At 41.6% G+C, this 14287-nt stretch overlaps 2 protein-coding genes across 2 annotated transcripts; one reads left to right on the forward strand and one right to left on the reverse strand.

Annotated features, from left to right (window-relative positions):
• Positions 1-5818: 5818 nt before the first annotated feature.
• h3f3d (H3 histone, family 3D) lies at positions 5819-7496 on the forward strand. Its single transcript, XM_061967595.1, has 4 exons — positions 5819-5944; positions 6634-6776; positions 6886-7039; positions 7123-7496. Exons 2-4 carry the CDS (start codon positions 6649-6651, stop codon positions 7249-7251), a joined length of 411 nt encoding a protein of 136 aa, XP_061823579.1. The 5' UTR covers positions 5819-5944; positions 6634-6648; the 3' UTR covers positions 7252-7496.
• Positions 7262-8915, reverse strand: uqcc4 (ubiquinol-cytochrome c reductase complex assembly factor 4). The gene is made up of 2 exons (XM_061967596.2): positions 8732-8915; positions 7262-8034 (listed from the first exon to the last, which is right to left on the reverse strand). The coding sequence occupies exons 1-2, from the start codon at positions 8803-8805 to the stop codon at positions 7719-7721; spliced, it is 390 nt and encodes a 129-aa protein (XP_061823580.1). The 5' UTR covers positions 8806-8915; the 3' UTR covers positions 7262-7718.
• Positions 8916-14287: the final 5372 nt, after the last annotated feature.

A 14287-nucleotide genomic window follows, 5' to 3' on the forward strand; every position in this document is an offset into this window, starting at 1 on the left:
CTGCAATTATACTTTCTTTATTTATTTGTCCCTTTCTAATTTCCTCTTCCAGCTGCACTGCTGGGTCGTTTGTGTTTCTTGCTTTGCGAAATCCACTTTGGTAGTTTTTTATTATTTCTTTTGACTCTAAATAATATACTAGTCTTTCATTAATCATTTTTTCCATTACTTTGCCCAAATTTGAGGTCAATGCTATCGGCCTATAATTACCTGCCTCTTCTGGATCTTTCCCTGGTTTGCATATTGGAATTATTACAGCTTCTTTCCATTCCGCTGGTAATTTTCCTTCTTCATATATCCTATTATATAATTCCAAGACCACTTCTTTGCCAATACTACTTAAATTCTTGATCATCTGATAACTCACCTGGTCTTTTCCTGGTGTTGTATTTTTAACCTTTTTCAATATTCGAACCATTTCATTCAAAGAAAATTTCATATCTATAGTGTTGGTTACCCTATTATCGTTGTCTTCCATCATTTCCCCAATATTTAAACTAATTGTTTCTTCTCTCTTTTGTATTTCTACATTTCTCAAATTATCATTACTGTGCACTTTAACAAATGTTTTTGCTAAAAGTTCTGCTTTTTCTTTATTTTCTACCACACACCGTGTCCCATCTTTCATCACATGATTTTTATGTTCATTTCTGATCCCTGACATTTTCTTGATCATTCCCCACACTTGGCCTAAAGGAGTAGTTCTATTTAATGATTCACAAAACTTTCTCCAGTAGTGTTTTCTTGTCTTTTTAATAACGTACCTTACTTTAGCTTGGTGCCTTTTATATTGGATCATATCTTGGAAATTATTTGTTCTTCTCAATATTCTAAATGCTCTATTCCGTTCTTTTATTGCGTCTGTGCACGCTTGTGTCCACCACGGCACTATCTTCCTTCTTTTCCCTATACTACTCCTTGGTATACTCTTTTTGGCTGCTTCCATTATGCACTTTGTAATATCTGTATTCAGTTGTTCAATATCTTGATTTATATCCACTTCCTTTAATGTCATGTCGGTACTTTCCCTATATTGTCCCCAGTCACCGTGATTATACTTCCATCTTCCTTCTATTTTAGTGCTTTCTGTCCTTTGATTTATGTTTATGTGAATGAATATTGGGTAGTGATCACTTCCTATAGTGCTGTCTTTATTTACTTCCCACTCTACCTTTCCTGCTAACCCTTGTGACACTATTGTTAAATCTATTGCTGTTTCTTTACCCGTAACTACATCTAACCTTGTTCCCGACCCATCATTCACACACACCAGTTCTTTTTCCTCCAAAAATGCTTCCAATGTTTCCCCATTCCAGTCATCCCTTTCACCCCACATTGTGCTATGTGCATTAAAGTCACCACACCAAATGATATTGCCACTCCAGTGCTCGACTATTGTTTCTAGTTGATGATTTTGTAATTTCTTGCACGGATTATAGAAGTTTAGCACTTTGTATCTTTCTTTATTATTCCATACTTCTACCCCTACTATTTCTAGTTCTTGTTTTTCTTTTAATATTGTATATTGCATGTCTTCTTTAATAAATATGGCACATCCTCCTCCTTGCCCATCATTCCTATCTTTACGTATTGTTATGTATCCTTTTATTATAAAGCTCAATTTTGGCTTCAGCCAGGTTTCTTGAATACATAGTATATGTGGTTTATTTTTCATATTATTAATATAACCCTTTAGTTCCTGTCCGTTTGCTATTAAGCTTCTGGCATTCCACTGAACAATTAACATGGCGTTGGATTGTGGTAACATGACTCGGTCTCGTCTACTCTCTGTAGTTCACCTTGTACCTGTTCCCAAGATAGTTCTTTTAAATTTAAGAACTTTGCTGCTGCTTTGACAATTATTTTGATCTTCTCAGTTTTATTTCTTGCCTGTTCTGTGCAGTTTATTACATATGCCAGGAACACAACTAGCTTGTCCATGGAAAGTCCTGTATTTGCTGCCTCTTGTTTTTTATTACTTGTACTATTGTCACATGTGTCTTGTTCTGATCTATTCTCACTTCTATCTTGTTCTGCACTTTCTTTATTTCTTACTTTAACTGCCTCTGCGTATGTAATATTTCTTTCTACTCTGATTTGCTGAACTTCTGTTGCCTGTTTCCTAATGACACATCCTCCATACGCTGCTGTGTGATTCCCGCCACAGTTACAACACTTGACCAGTATATTGTCTCCACATTGTCCGTATTCATGCTCTCCTCCACACCTTCCACATCTCAACTTAGCATGGCACACACTGGCTATGTGCCCATAGCGTTGGCACTTGAAACAGCGTACTGGGGGTGGGACGTAAGCTCTAACGTAAAAGCTTAAAAACCCAATCATAATTCTTTGCGGTAGAACTTCCTCGACAAACTGTACTAATACAGATTCGCTCTCCGTCTTTTCTCCATTTCTAAATGCCATCATTCTTGTCATCATCTTGACAGTACCCCCTTTTATTTGTCTTTTCAATTCTTCTAAATTTTCACCCCTTGGGATTCCTGTCACTACTCCTCTTGCCCCCTTTCGTTCCCCCACTTCCATTTTTTCCTTTATTATCTTATTGCACAGTTTTTGCAACCGCATTGCTTTGTTCTTTTGCTCTCCATTTTTGCATTTGATCAAAAGTCGTCCGTCCCTGAGCACCTTCGCTATCTCCACCTCTCCAATGTCCTTCTTTAACCCCTTAACCAGTGTCATCAAACTTATATCATTCATGTCTTGACCTGATTTAAATGTATATATGATCCTGTAATTATCTTCCATGGTCTTTTTCCTCTTTTCTACTTCTTCATCTTCTTCGTGTACTCTTTTAGCACTCGATTTTCCTTCATGCCCTCCACTCCCCTTCTTTCCTCTCTCCCCTCTAGTCCTATCCACGTCCATACTTTCCTCATAAATCCCGTCACTATCCCCTTCCATCTCGATCCAGTCACAATACAGCTTATGCACAACCGCCAAGGAGATTTAGATACGCTCACTCGTTAGCCACCACTCCTTGTTTTACTTCCGCCTTCGTTAACACGTCACCCGTCGTCCTTCCTTCTCCGTCGACACCGCACATCACCCCCACTAGTGCCACTCTATAAAACGTCCGTAATGAAGCATTTCCGGAAGACAAGTCTTTCCGACTGAATATTTTTTTTCCCCCCAATTAATTTGATGAAACGTACTTTTTACACCTAAAATGATGAACATACAGACATATATTTATAAATATTACAGTAGATTTGACAGATAAAATCATTTATTTTGTTCAGTGAATACGAGAATGATGCCGATAAATTACAGAGATAACGTGTTTTAAACGAGGTACTACGTGAGGTCGAATAAATAAATTATTATTGACCGCAACATTTTTTATTTATTCAACGTCATAGTTATTTTTGTCCTACACTGAAAATGACGCTTCCAATTATCTCGTACCCTCTCTCCTATTTGGGTCCAATTTCAAACAACTAAGCAAGCAAGTTGTTCATTCTTTGCCAGCTGGTTAGTTTATCTCAATTGGCTACTTCCATCCATCCATCCATCTTCTTCCGCTTATCCGAGGTCGGGTCGCGGGGGCAGCAGCCTAAGCAGGAAAGCCCAGACTTCCCTCTCCCCAGCCACTTCGTCCAGCTCCTCCCGGGGGATCCCGAGGCGTTCCCAGGCCAGCCGGGAGACATAGTCTTCCCAACGTGTCCTGGGTCTTCCTCGTGGCCTCCTACCGGTCGGACATGCCCTAAACACCTCCTTAGAGAGGCGCTCGGGTGGCATCCTGACCAGATGCCCGAACCACCTCATCTGGCTCCTCTCGATGTGGAGGAGCAGCGGCTTTACTTTGAGCTCCCCCCGGATGGCAGAGCTTCTCACCCTATCTCTAAGGGAGAGCCCCGCCACCCGGCGGAGGAAACTCATTTCGGCCGCTTGTACCCGTGATCTTGTCCTTTCGGTCATAACCCAAAGCTCATGACCATAGGTGAGGATGGGAACGTAGATCGACCGGTAAATTGAGAGCTTTGCCTTCCGGCTCAGCTCCTTCTTCACCACAACGGATCGATACAGCGTCCGCATTACTGAAGACGCCGCACCGATCCGCCTGTCGATCTCACCATCCACTCTTCCCTCACTCGTGAACAAGACTCCGAGGTACTTGAACTCCTCCACTTGGGGCAAGATCTCCTCCCCAACCCGGAGATGGCACTCCACCCTTTTCCGGGCGAGAACCATGGACTCGGACTTGGAGGTGCTGATTCTCATCCCAGTCGCTTCACACTCAGCTGCAAACCGATCCAGTGAGAGCTGAAGATCCTGGCCAGATGAAGCCATCAGGACCAAATCATCTGCAAAAAGCAGAGACCTAATCCTGCAGCCACCAAACCGGATCCCCTCAACGCCTTGACTGCGCCTAGAAATTCTGTCCATAAAAGTTATGAACAGAATCGGTGACAAAGGGCAGCCTTGGCGGAGTCCAACCCTCACCGGAAACGTGTCCGACATACTGCCGGCAATGCGAACCAAGCTCTGACACTGATCATACAGGGAGCGGACCGCCACAATCAGACAGTCCGAAACCCCATACTCTCTGAGCACTCCCCACAGGACTTCCCGAGGGACACGGTCGAATGCCTTCTCCAAGTCCACAAAGCACATGTAGACTGGTTGGGCAAACTCCCATGCACCCTCAAGGACCCTGCCGAGAGTATAGAGCTGGTCCACAGTTCCACGACCAGGACGAAAACCACACTGTTCCTCCTGAATCCGAGGTTCGACTATCAGGCGTAGCCTCCTCTCCAGTACACCTGAATAGACCTTACCGGGAAGGCTGAGGAGTGTGATCCCACGATAGTTAGAACACACCCTCCGGTTCCCCTTTTTAAAGAGAGGAACCACCACCCCGGTCTGCCAATCCAGAGGTACTTCCCCCGATGTCCACGCGATGCTGCAGAGTCTTGTCAACCAAGACAGCCCTACAGCATCCAGAGCCTTAAGGAACTCCGGGCGGATCTCATCCACCCCAGGGGCCTTGCCACTGAGGAGCTTTTTAACTACCTCAGCAACCTCAGCCCCAGAAATAGGAGAGCCCACCACAATTGGCTACTTTTCAAACAATAATTGTCTGGAAGAGAAAACGTAACAGTTGTTCAAAGAAAAAGTTGTTCAAATTAGGGCTGCAACAACTAATCGATTATCGATTAAAATCGATTATGTAAATAGTTGGCGATTAATTTAGTCATCGATTCATTGGATCTATGCTATGCGCATGCGCAGAGGCAATTTTTTTTTTTTTTTTTTTTAATTATTTTTTTTTATAAACCTTTATTTATAAACTGCAACATGTACAAACAGTTGAGCAACAATAATCAAAATAAGTATGCTGGGGGGTTTTTTTTCAATAAAATACTGGAAAGGATAGAAATGTAGTTTGTCTCTTTTATCCGATTATTAATCGATTAATCGATGATCGATGATCAAATGAATCGGTAGTCGCAGCCCTAGTTCAAATAACATGAAAACATCATAGCTCCTATCCTCGTAATGGCCGCCATTAGCAACTATCTCGTCACGTCTCAATCGTACTTTATTCCACTGTCTTTTGGAAAATACCCTCATACACATAAAATGTGTTATCTATATGTTTTGTTGTCAGTATTTTTTTCAACACAGTTACAGCGTATAGGGACACAAGCACCCCATAAAACACATAACGTTGGCCATAAATATTTTAATAAAGAAAGATAATAGACTTGAAATGAAAGGAAACGCCTCGTATAGTTCGTCATTTCTCTCCTCCAATCACATTTGGGCAAAGGTGGCAGTTGAACCAATCACGACAGCTCAAAGGCGGGACTACACGCGCTGCACCCAGGCTATAAATACACTCTCTTGGCCGCGTTCTTCATTATTTGGACCCATCGTTGAAGAAGACTCGCTTCTCCTCAAGTGAACAATTTAAAAGGTAACGTGTGAACAAGATTTTCGTAATATTAATTGTGTATTTTAAGTATAACGTATTTAATTAGCGGCTTTACAATTGTGTAAGTTTTGATCGTATCTGTCGTGAATGTGTGTATTGTCAACAATGCGCGCCATAGCATGGAGGCTAAAGCTAGCTACATCTATTAAGGACAGCGCGTGCTATAACTGAAAATAAGTATCTAATCCACGGCCATCTTTATTTAGTTGAAGGTTTAACGTTCGAACATGTGACCTGAGTTAGTTTGGAGACACAATTAGAATTTTAAGCGTTGAATGTATTTCGCGCTGTAGCTTCATGGCGCCATTTTCCAACGGCTCCAACTCGCTTTAAAGTCAGACGCTGAAGCTAACGACAAGCTCAAAGAAAGACGTGTGTGTCGATTGTTGTTTAATGGTGGCGGCGCCTAACTGTCAGCTTTCTGCTACACGACCATTAACTAGCCAGCATATAACCCGGTGCACCTAAACTTGATCTTAATACTTTTACATCCACATGCGGTGCTAATGTAAACGTTCACATTTTAGTGCGATTTATGTTTAAGGACTAATGCTTTGGCGGGTATTTTTGAGCGAGCGAAAACAAAGATGGCACCCGCGCCAAAAAAATATTTCAGGTTTCCCGCTTGAATCATTCTCTTCTCAAATTAAGTTACTTTTCTTTTTGAATAGACGAACAAGTGAATAATGGCCCGTACCAAGCAGACCGCTCGTAAGTCCACCGGAGGAAAGGCGCCCAGGAAGCAGCTGGCCACAAAGGCGGCCCGAAAAAGCGCGCCATCCACTGGGGGAGTGAAGAAGCCCCACAGATACAGGTATGCAGTCTTAAAAATGGAACTATTTGATTTTCATATTAAGTTAATGAAGAGGTGATGTTTGTTTATTTTCATATTGTGTTAATGACGAAGTGATATTTTGTTTTAGGCCGGGTACTGTTGCCCTGCGTGAGATCCGTCGCTACCAGAAGTCCACTGAGCTGCTCATCAGGAAGCTTCCATTCCAGCGTCTTGTCAGGGAAATCGCTCAGGATTTCAAGACGGATCTGCGATTCCAGAGCGCCGCCATCGGTGCCCTGCAGGTTTGTTTTTTGTTTTTTTTCTTCAGTTCACTTGTCAAATGTGTTTCCAGTTGTAACTTTTTTCAAACTAATTTTTATAACAGGAGGCCAGTGAGGCATACCTGGTTGGCCTGTTTGAGGACACAAACCTGTGCGCCATCCACGCCAAGAGGGTAACCATCATGCCCAAGGACATCCAACTGGCCAGGCGAATCAGGGGGGAGCGCGCTTAAGCTTTTTGGCTTTTCTTTTTTATTGTGTAGGGGGTCGGTTGGGGTAAGATTGACTGACTGGTTTTGTTTTGTAAATTGTGCATCATTATCCGCATGTGTAGTTCAGTTGTTGTTGTTTTTACTTTCACTTTACTGTTCACTTCTCTCCATCTATAGACTCTTACCTGCCTTTCTCGGGGCTCTAGTAATTCATCCTGTGCATGCCATGGGAGCCCTTTCTTGTAAATAAAATTTCCACTACCTCATTGTGTTCCATTTTATTAAACTCTGAACTGTTTGCATTACAAAAACATATTTCAAGTAACCTGCAGATGTTACATTGCAAAAAAACGTAGAAGGAAAACATGGGTTTGAAAGCCCGTTGAGACATTTGTGATTAAAGGCTATATAAATAAAGTTGGATAATTGAGTCAAGACTATTGACAACCCATTTAGTCAAGGCAAAACCTTTAAGCACAGATATAACTTTACTTCTCATCTTCATCTGGGAGCAATCCAGGTAAATTCTGGTAAAGTTCCTGCTCCAGCTGTTCATCGATGTTCGCCTCCCCTCTCAAGAAACACCACAATAAGAAGATGGCCACAGCAGCACTGAGGGGGAGGACTTTCCACCATGGCCGCTCATAGTGATCCCCCATAGAGCGGTTGACATTCCAAGTCCTGGGACTGGCCTTGCTGGTGGAGAACCTAATGGGCTCATTATTCACCTCCTGGTCGTCTTTAGGTTTATCCGGCTTGGCCAGCATGTGATGGCTCACAGACAGTGCGCGCATGCTCATCTGGCTGTTGAGCAAACCATTGATTAGAATTCAGCATTCAAGACAGTAGCAGAGTTAAAAAGGTATAGACCAGTGGTCGGCAACCCAAAATATTGGACCAAAAACACATCTGCCTGGAGCCGCAATATTACATACAGATAGTGTGTCATGAGATATAAATAAACAGTGTGCTTTATAACAATTAGGGAGGTTTGTGTCATGTTTGTCCTCCTACAGAAACCATAAAACAAAAAATATATATTTTCCCCCTCTTTTTCCATTTTTCATACATTTTTGAAAAAGCTCCATAGAGCCACTAGGGCGGCGCTAAAGAGCCGCATGCGGCTCGCCAAAATAAAGCTAAATTATTCTATATTGTGTAATTTACAATATATTTTAAACGAAAACAAATACAATTAAATATATACATGTGTTATAAAACATTTTTTGAAAATTCTATATTTAGTGGAAATGTTTGGTGGAGGGCTAATATCACTTAAAATAAGACTTTACATGTTTTAAATTGATTGATTGAAACTTGTATTAGATTGTACAGTACATATACCGTACAATTGACCACTAAATGGTAACACCCAAATAGGTTTTTCAACTTGTTTAAGTCCACGTAAATCAATTTATTACGTGTGTTATCGGTTATGTGATTCATCTTTACGTTGCAGTAAAAATATAAGAGAAAGCTCAAGGGCTCTAACAATACTCACCTCATGGTGGCAGCTGTGTTACGAATTAACGTTGACGTCCCACGACGGAAAACGTGCACCATTACAGCATACATGGTGGACTATTTGTCATTTTAGGACGAAGAGGACAGTGAAAGCGAAGGTTTGCTTGCCACTTATTGAACACAGGTCATGTAATGCAGAGCTGTGCAACCCTGAATTGCTTCCGATACGTCGCGTTTCCTTACAAATGGTTCCACTAAACCTGTTATGTTACCATCAGGGTTTTTGTTTTGTTTTGCTTTTTTTTGGAGTGCAGTGTTTCCATGTTACATACTCTGAACACGCATCAAGTGTTTTAAAGTAAATACTGTGCCCCATACAACACATTTGGAAAATGGGAGGACTTTTTTGACTGCCCGTTGCCGTGGGATGCCATATTCAAACTAATCTATAAAACTACTATTGATGTGCAAAATCGTTATTTTCAAATTAAAATTATTTATAACTTCTTACCCACGAGGAAAATGTTAAAATTATGGAATATGACAGAGTCAGATGACTGCCGATTTTGTTGTCAGGAGTCTGAATCCACCCTGCATTTGTTTTGGTATTGTCATATTGTGTCTTCTTTTTGGGTGGAAGTTGAAAAAATGTGTTAAAGGATTGGTTTGTTTATGAAGCTTGATGTGGTTTCTGTTATTTTGGGAGAGTTCATTGACAATCATGATTTAATCAATTTAATTATAGTACTCGGTAAAAGGTTTATTTTTAAGGCCAAAAACAGATATTCACTTAGTATTACTTTCTTTAAAACATTTATTCAGTATTTTTTAACTTTAGAAAGTTACATGGTTGAAAACGATAATGATGCCAAAAAACATAAAAAAAAGATGGGAAGTCCTCAAAGGCTTATGTTGAAAGTGTAATTATTTATAGATTATATGCTATCTGTTGTTGTATTCCCTAACTTTTAGTGACCTGAACATAAGCTGGACTGTAAATACTTTTTTTGTTTTTGTTTTTAAAATGTAATTTTGTTCATAGATTATATGCAATCTGTTGTGTTCCAAAATTTTCTGGTTTTTTTTTTGTTTGTTTGTTTGTTTGTTTTCTCAGTGTACATGAATGAAGGTGTGTGTTGCTGGACCCGACTTGGACATTATCTGGACTGGACCTGGTTTTAAAAATAAAAAAAAACCTTTAAACAAAGCTAATTTCATTTACAGCCAGGTCTGGTGAAGATAAGGTCCTTTCTTTCTTTTTTTATTTATTTATTTTATTTTTATTTTTTTATAGATAGGATAAATAAATATTTTCTTGGATAAAGAGGAAAGTAAACAATATAAAAATAATTACATAAGGGAGAAAAGGGAAAGAAAAAATAGTAATTAAATGAAAATGTTAGTGGACCAGCAGCACAAACAATCAAGTGTGCTTCAGGGACTGTGTTGTGTCCCTTGCAGAAGTGTTGTCCATGTTGTGGAAACCAGAATATTGTTGGCAGAAAGAAACAACCCCTTTTGTGTGAGTGGGTGTGTGTGAGTGTGAATAGGGGAGGGAGGGTTTTTTTTTTCTGGGTTGATGCACTAGTTGAAAGTGTATCGTGTGTTTTTTTCTATGTTGATTTAATAAAAAAATAAAAAATAAAAAAAAGTAAATACTGTGTTTATTTTTCTTTTTTTTTTTCATACGAGAAGTGTAGTGTACCGTCATCAGCCACCCGAGTGTTACACTCAACACGCTCCAAATGGTGTCAAAGTGTCGTACCGGAAGCGCATAAATAACGTATTTGAAAGAATATTGTCCAATATAACGTAGCTCATGACCGTCTGCCATGTAGTATGGCTTATTTGAAATGTCCATCCATCCATTTTCTACCGCTTATTCCCTTTGGGGTCGCGGGGGGCGCTGGAGCCTATCTCAGCTACAATCGGTCCTCTACCTTCAAATAAACTAAGCACTGTTGGGGAAAACAGCCTCAACTGGCAGAACAGCGTCTCCACCTGGCTGTAAAGAGGAACTTCAGACAATGCATTTTGAAATTAGTGACCATACACTTTTAGAGAGTTTTGAGTTTATTTCGAACATGCAAGCAGTTCCTCTATTCAACATGTTCGAAAAGGAGTAGGAAGAAGCAGAGCTTATTTAATTGAAATTACAAATACTGTTTCTAAAATGTGACTGGTATTTTTTTAATTGTGCATAACAACTGTTTCCCACAACAATATAAGTAATGTGCATACATGTCTACTGTACATTGTTTCCTTTTTATATAATACCCCAGCAACACATTTTCACAAACGGTGGCATTTATTGCCCAACGTGGGCCACAACATTTATAAAGAAATATATCAAATGGAGGGCAGCACGGTGGAAAAAAGGGGTTAGTGCATCTGCCTCACAATACAGAGGTCCTGATTAGTCCTGAGTTCAATCCCAGGCTCAGGATCTTTCTGTGTGGAGTTTGCATGTTCTCCCTGTGACTGCGTGGGTTCCCTCCGGGTACTCCGGCTTCCTCCCACCTCCAAAGACATGTACCTGGGGATAGGTTGATGTGAGTGTGAATGTTGTCTATCTGTGTTGGCCCTGTGATGAGGTGGCGACTTGTCCAGGGTGTGACCCGCCTTCCGCCCGAATGCAGCTGAGATAAGCTCCAGCGATCCCCCGCGACCCCAGAAAGGGACAAGCGGTAGAAAATGAATGGATGGATATCAAATGGACTTATGAAATTGAAAACGTAATACATTATAAACATCAAGAACAATTTACCGCGAGGACAGCAGCCACTTCGTCCAGCTGCTGCCGGGGGATCCCTAGGCGTTCCCAGGCCAGCCGGGAGACATAGTCTTCCCAACGTGTCCTGGGTCTTCCAAACGTGTCCTGGGTCGGACGTGCCCTAAACACCTCCCCACTGAGGCGTTCGGGGGGGCATCCTGAGCAGATGCCCAAACCACCTCATCTGGCTCCTCTCAATGTGGAGGAGCAGCGGCTTTACTTCGAGCTCCTGCCCCATCACCCATTTCGGCCGCTTGTACCCGTGATCTTGTCCTTTCGGTCATAACCCTAAGTTCATGACCATAGGTGAGGATGGGAACGTAGATCGACTGGTAAATTGAGAGCTTTGCCTTCCGGCTCAGCTCCTTCTTCCACAACGGACCGACAGAGCGTCCGTATTACTGAAGACGCCGCACCGATCCGCCTGTCGATATCACGATCCACTCTAACCTCACTGGTGAACAAGACTACGAGGTACTTGAAACTCCTCCACATGGGGCAGGGTCCCCTCCCCAACTCGGAGATGGCAATCCACCCTTTTCCAGACGAGAACCATGGACTCGGACTTGGAGGTGCTGATCTTCTTAACCAGTCATTCTTTTTTTGTGTTTCTGGTGTTTCCCTCTTGTTTTCACGTGTTTTTTTGTTTTTTTTGCCTTTTGGTTCGGCAACCTTTGGGGCTGTGCGACAAGGGGTGGCACGCCTCAATCATTGGTATGTTTTCATCTACAAAACCATTCTGGGTATCACTCCATCTTATCTGTCTTGTCTTTTAACAAAGAAACAAGGAAGTCACAATCTTCGTTCAATGAATGTTCTGCAATTTGTCGTCCCCAAAGTAAGAACTGAACTGGGCAAGAAAGCATTTAGGTTTTCAGCACCGAAGGCTTGGAATAACCTACAATCGAACATTAAACTTCAAACCCTAGTTACGTTGAATGAGTTTAAAGCTTCTGTGAAAGGATTGCAGTCTACCTTGTCTGTATGCACATGTGTCATGTGAGCAAGTTTTAATGTTGTAAATGTGATGTTTTATGTATTTGTTTACTGTTTTTAATGTAACCTTGCTGCTGCCCTCTTGGCCAGGTCTCCCTTGGAAAAGAGATCTTTGATCTCAATGGGATTTTACCTGGTTAAATAAAGGCTAATAATAATAATAATAATAATAACTTTCTTGACTTCGGTGCTTTTTCGTGGGCTTCTGGATCTGCCTCCCGGGAGCCCTTTGGCCGTGGGGATCAGCTGCTCGGTCTCTGCCACACCAGAGTCCGTTTGGAGAGACTGGAGGAGATGAGGATGAAGTGGGCTTCACGGTGTGAATGAGCGTGGAAGGGACGCCGCGGTCTCCTTGGACGCATCCTCGCTCATCCATGCGGACTGGACACTGGCCAAGAGTTGGTTGGCGGCCGAGGCTGGAGTCGTCTCTCTTAGTTTGCTTTGTTGGGTCTGCTCCTGTCTCTGGCCATGCTCCTCCCACCCCAGCAGACAATGGCGTGGAACACCGCGGAGGCCACCACAGTGTTTGGCTGCTTGTCTATGCATGGTGCAATCGCTTGTGCGCAATGTGTATTATTGGTTGAGTATCTTTTGTTTTACTTACACTATGTAGAAGTGGCACTGCTGGAGTGACAGATGGTTGCATCAGCTTTGCTCTTTTAATGTATTTAATGTCCTTTGTGTTCTTTGATGTTTCCCATCCACACACATATGTTTGTGTGCTATGGGCTATGAGGTTTTTCTCCCTTGTACCCGCTTCCCAGGGGCCCAGGCTTTGGACTGAATTTTTTTTTCTTACCTCACAGTCCGTAACAGGGGGCTGGCTGGTGAGATAGTTTTTTTACTCATACTATGTGCAGTTCATACCTCCTACCGAAGGAAGCACTGTTGTAGATACATGTGTGTATCAATAAAGAACAAAACGCTACTAAAATGGAATCCTGTCAGTGCAGTCAATACACTTTTTAGTCAGGTTAGCATGGATATAATTTATAACCATAAATATATATAAAACATTTTTTTTTATAAACCATAAACTGAACAATGTTTGCATCTGGCCACGTCACAGCAAGGGGCTCAGGGTGATGGCGTAGTAGAAGTGATAAAGTCTTACCTGAGCCTTCTGTTTTGAGGGGTCTTTTCTTGTGATATTATTCTCATTTTATTCGAGCAAAATATTCTATACTGTTATATATGTATTGGTGTGTATAATAATAAAAAAGATTAGAGTGTCCGCCCTGAGATCGGTAGGTTGTGAGTTCAAACCCCGGCCGAGTCATACCAAAGACTATAAAAAAATGGGACCCATTACCTCCCTGCTTAGCACTCAGCATCAAGGGTTGGAATTGGGGGTTAAATCACCAAAATGATTCCCGGGCGCGGCCACCGCTGCTGCCCACTGCTCCCCTCACCTCCCAGGGGGTGATCAAGGGTGATGGGTCAAATGCAGAGAATAATCTCGCCACACCTAGTGTGTGTGTGACAATCATTGGTACTTTAACTTTAACTTTAATAAGGGTCTAGGAACTTTTTACTCCATGTGTTGCATTTGAGTTCTTAAATAATAACAAAATACTGTCTCAACACTGTTGTTTTTGTGAGTGTTCCATTCAACAAGAAGTAAAACCAGAAGGATTGAATAGTAATATACTCTTAGCAAATGTAAATTTGTATAAATGTTTCATCGCCAAATACTTCGCATGGATCTCAAGGACGGGATACATTCTAGACCTCTGATTTGTTCTTTTAGGTAAATTTCATACTCATAAATCCAGTGTATTAGCATGCAAACCAAATATGTTTTTGCTTTATTCTGAATTAAAA

Source organism: Nerophis lumbriciformis, linkage group LG11, assembly GCF_033978685.3.
Source record: "Nerophis lumbriciformis linkage group LG11, RoL_Nlum_v2.1, whole genome shotgun sequence".
Lineage (NCBI taxonomy): Eukaryota > Metazoa > Chordata > Actinopteri > Syngnathiformes > Syngnathidae > Nerophis > Nerophis lumbriciformis.

Coding starts and splice junctions, on each gene's coding strand:
- h3f3d (XM_061967595.1), top strand. CDS start 6,649: ATGGCCCGTACCAAGCAGACCGCTCGTAAGTCCACCGGAGGAAAGGCG. Junction 6,777..6,885: donor AAGAAGCCCCACAGATACAG/GTATGCAGTCTT, acceptor ATTTTGTTTTAG/GCCGGGTACTGTTGCCCTGC. Junction 7,040..7,122: donor CCGCCATCGGTGCCCTGCAG/GTTTGTTTTTTG, acceptor TTTTTATAACAG/GAGGCCAGTGAGGCATACCT.
- uqcc4 (XM_061967596.2), bottom strand. CDS start 8,805: ATGTATGCTGTAATGGTGCACGTTTTCCGTCGTGGGACGTCAACGTTA. Junction 8,035..8,731: donor AACACAGCTGCCACCATGAG/GTGAGTATTGTT, acceptor TTTGCTCAACAG/CCAGATGAGCATGCGCGCAC.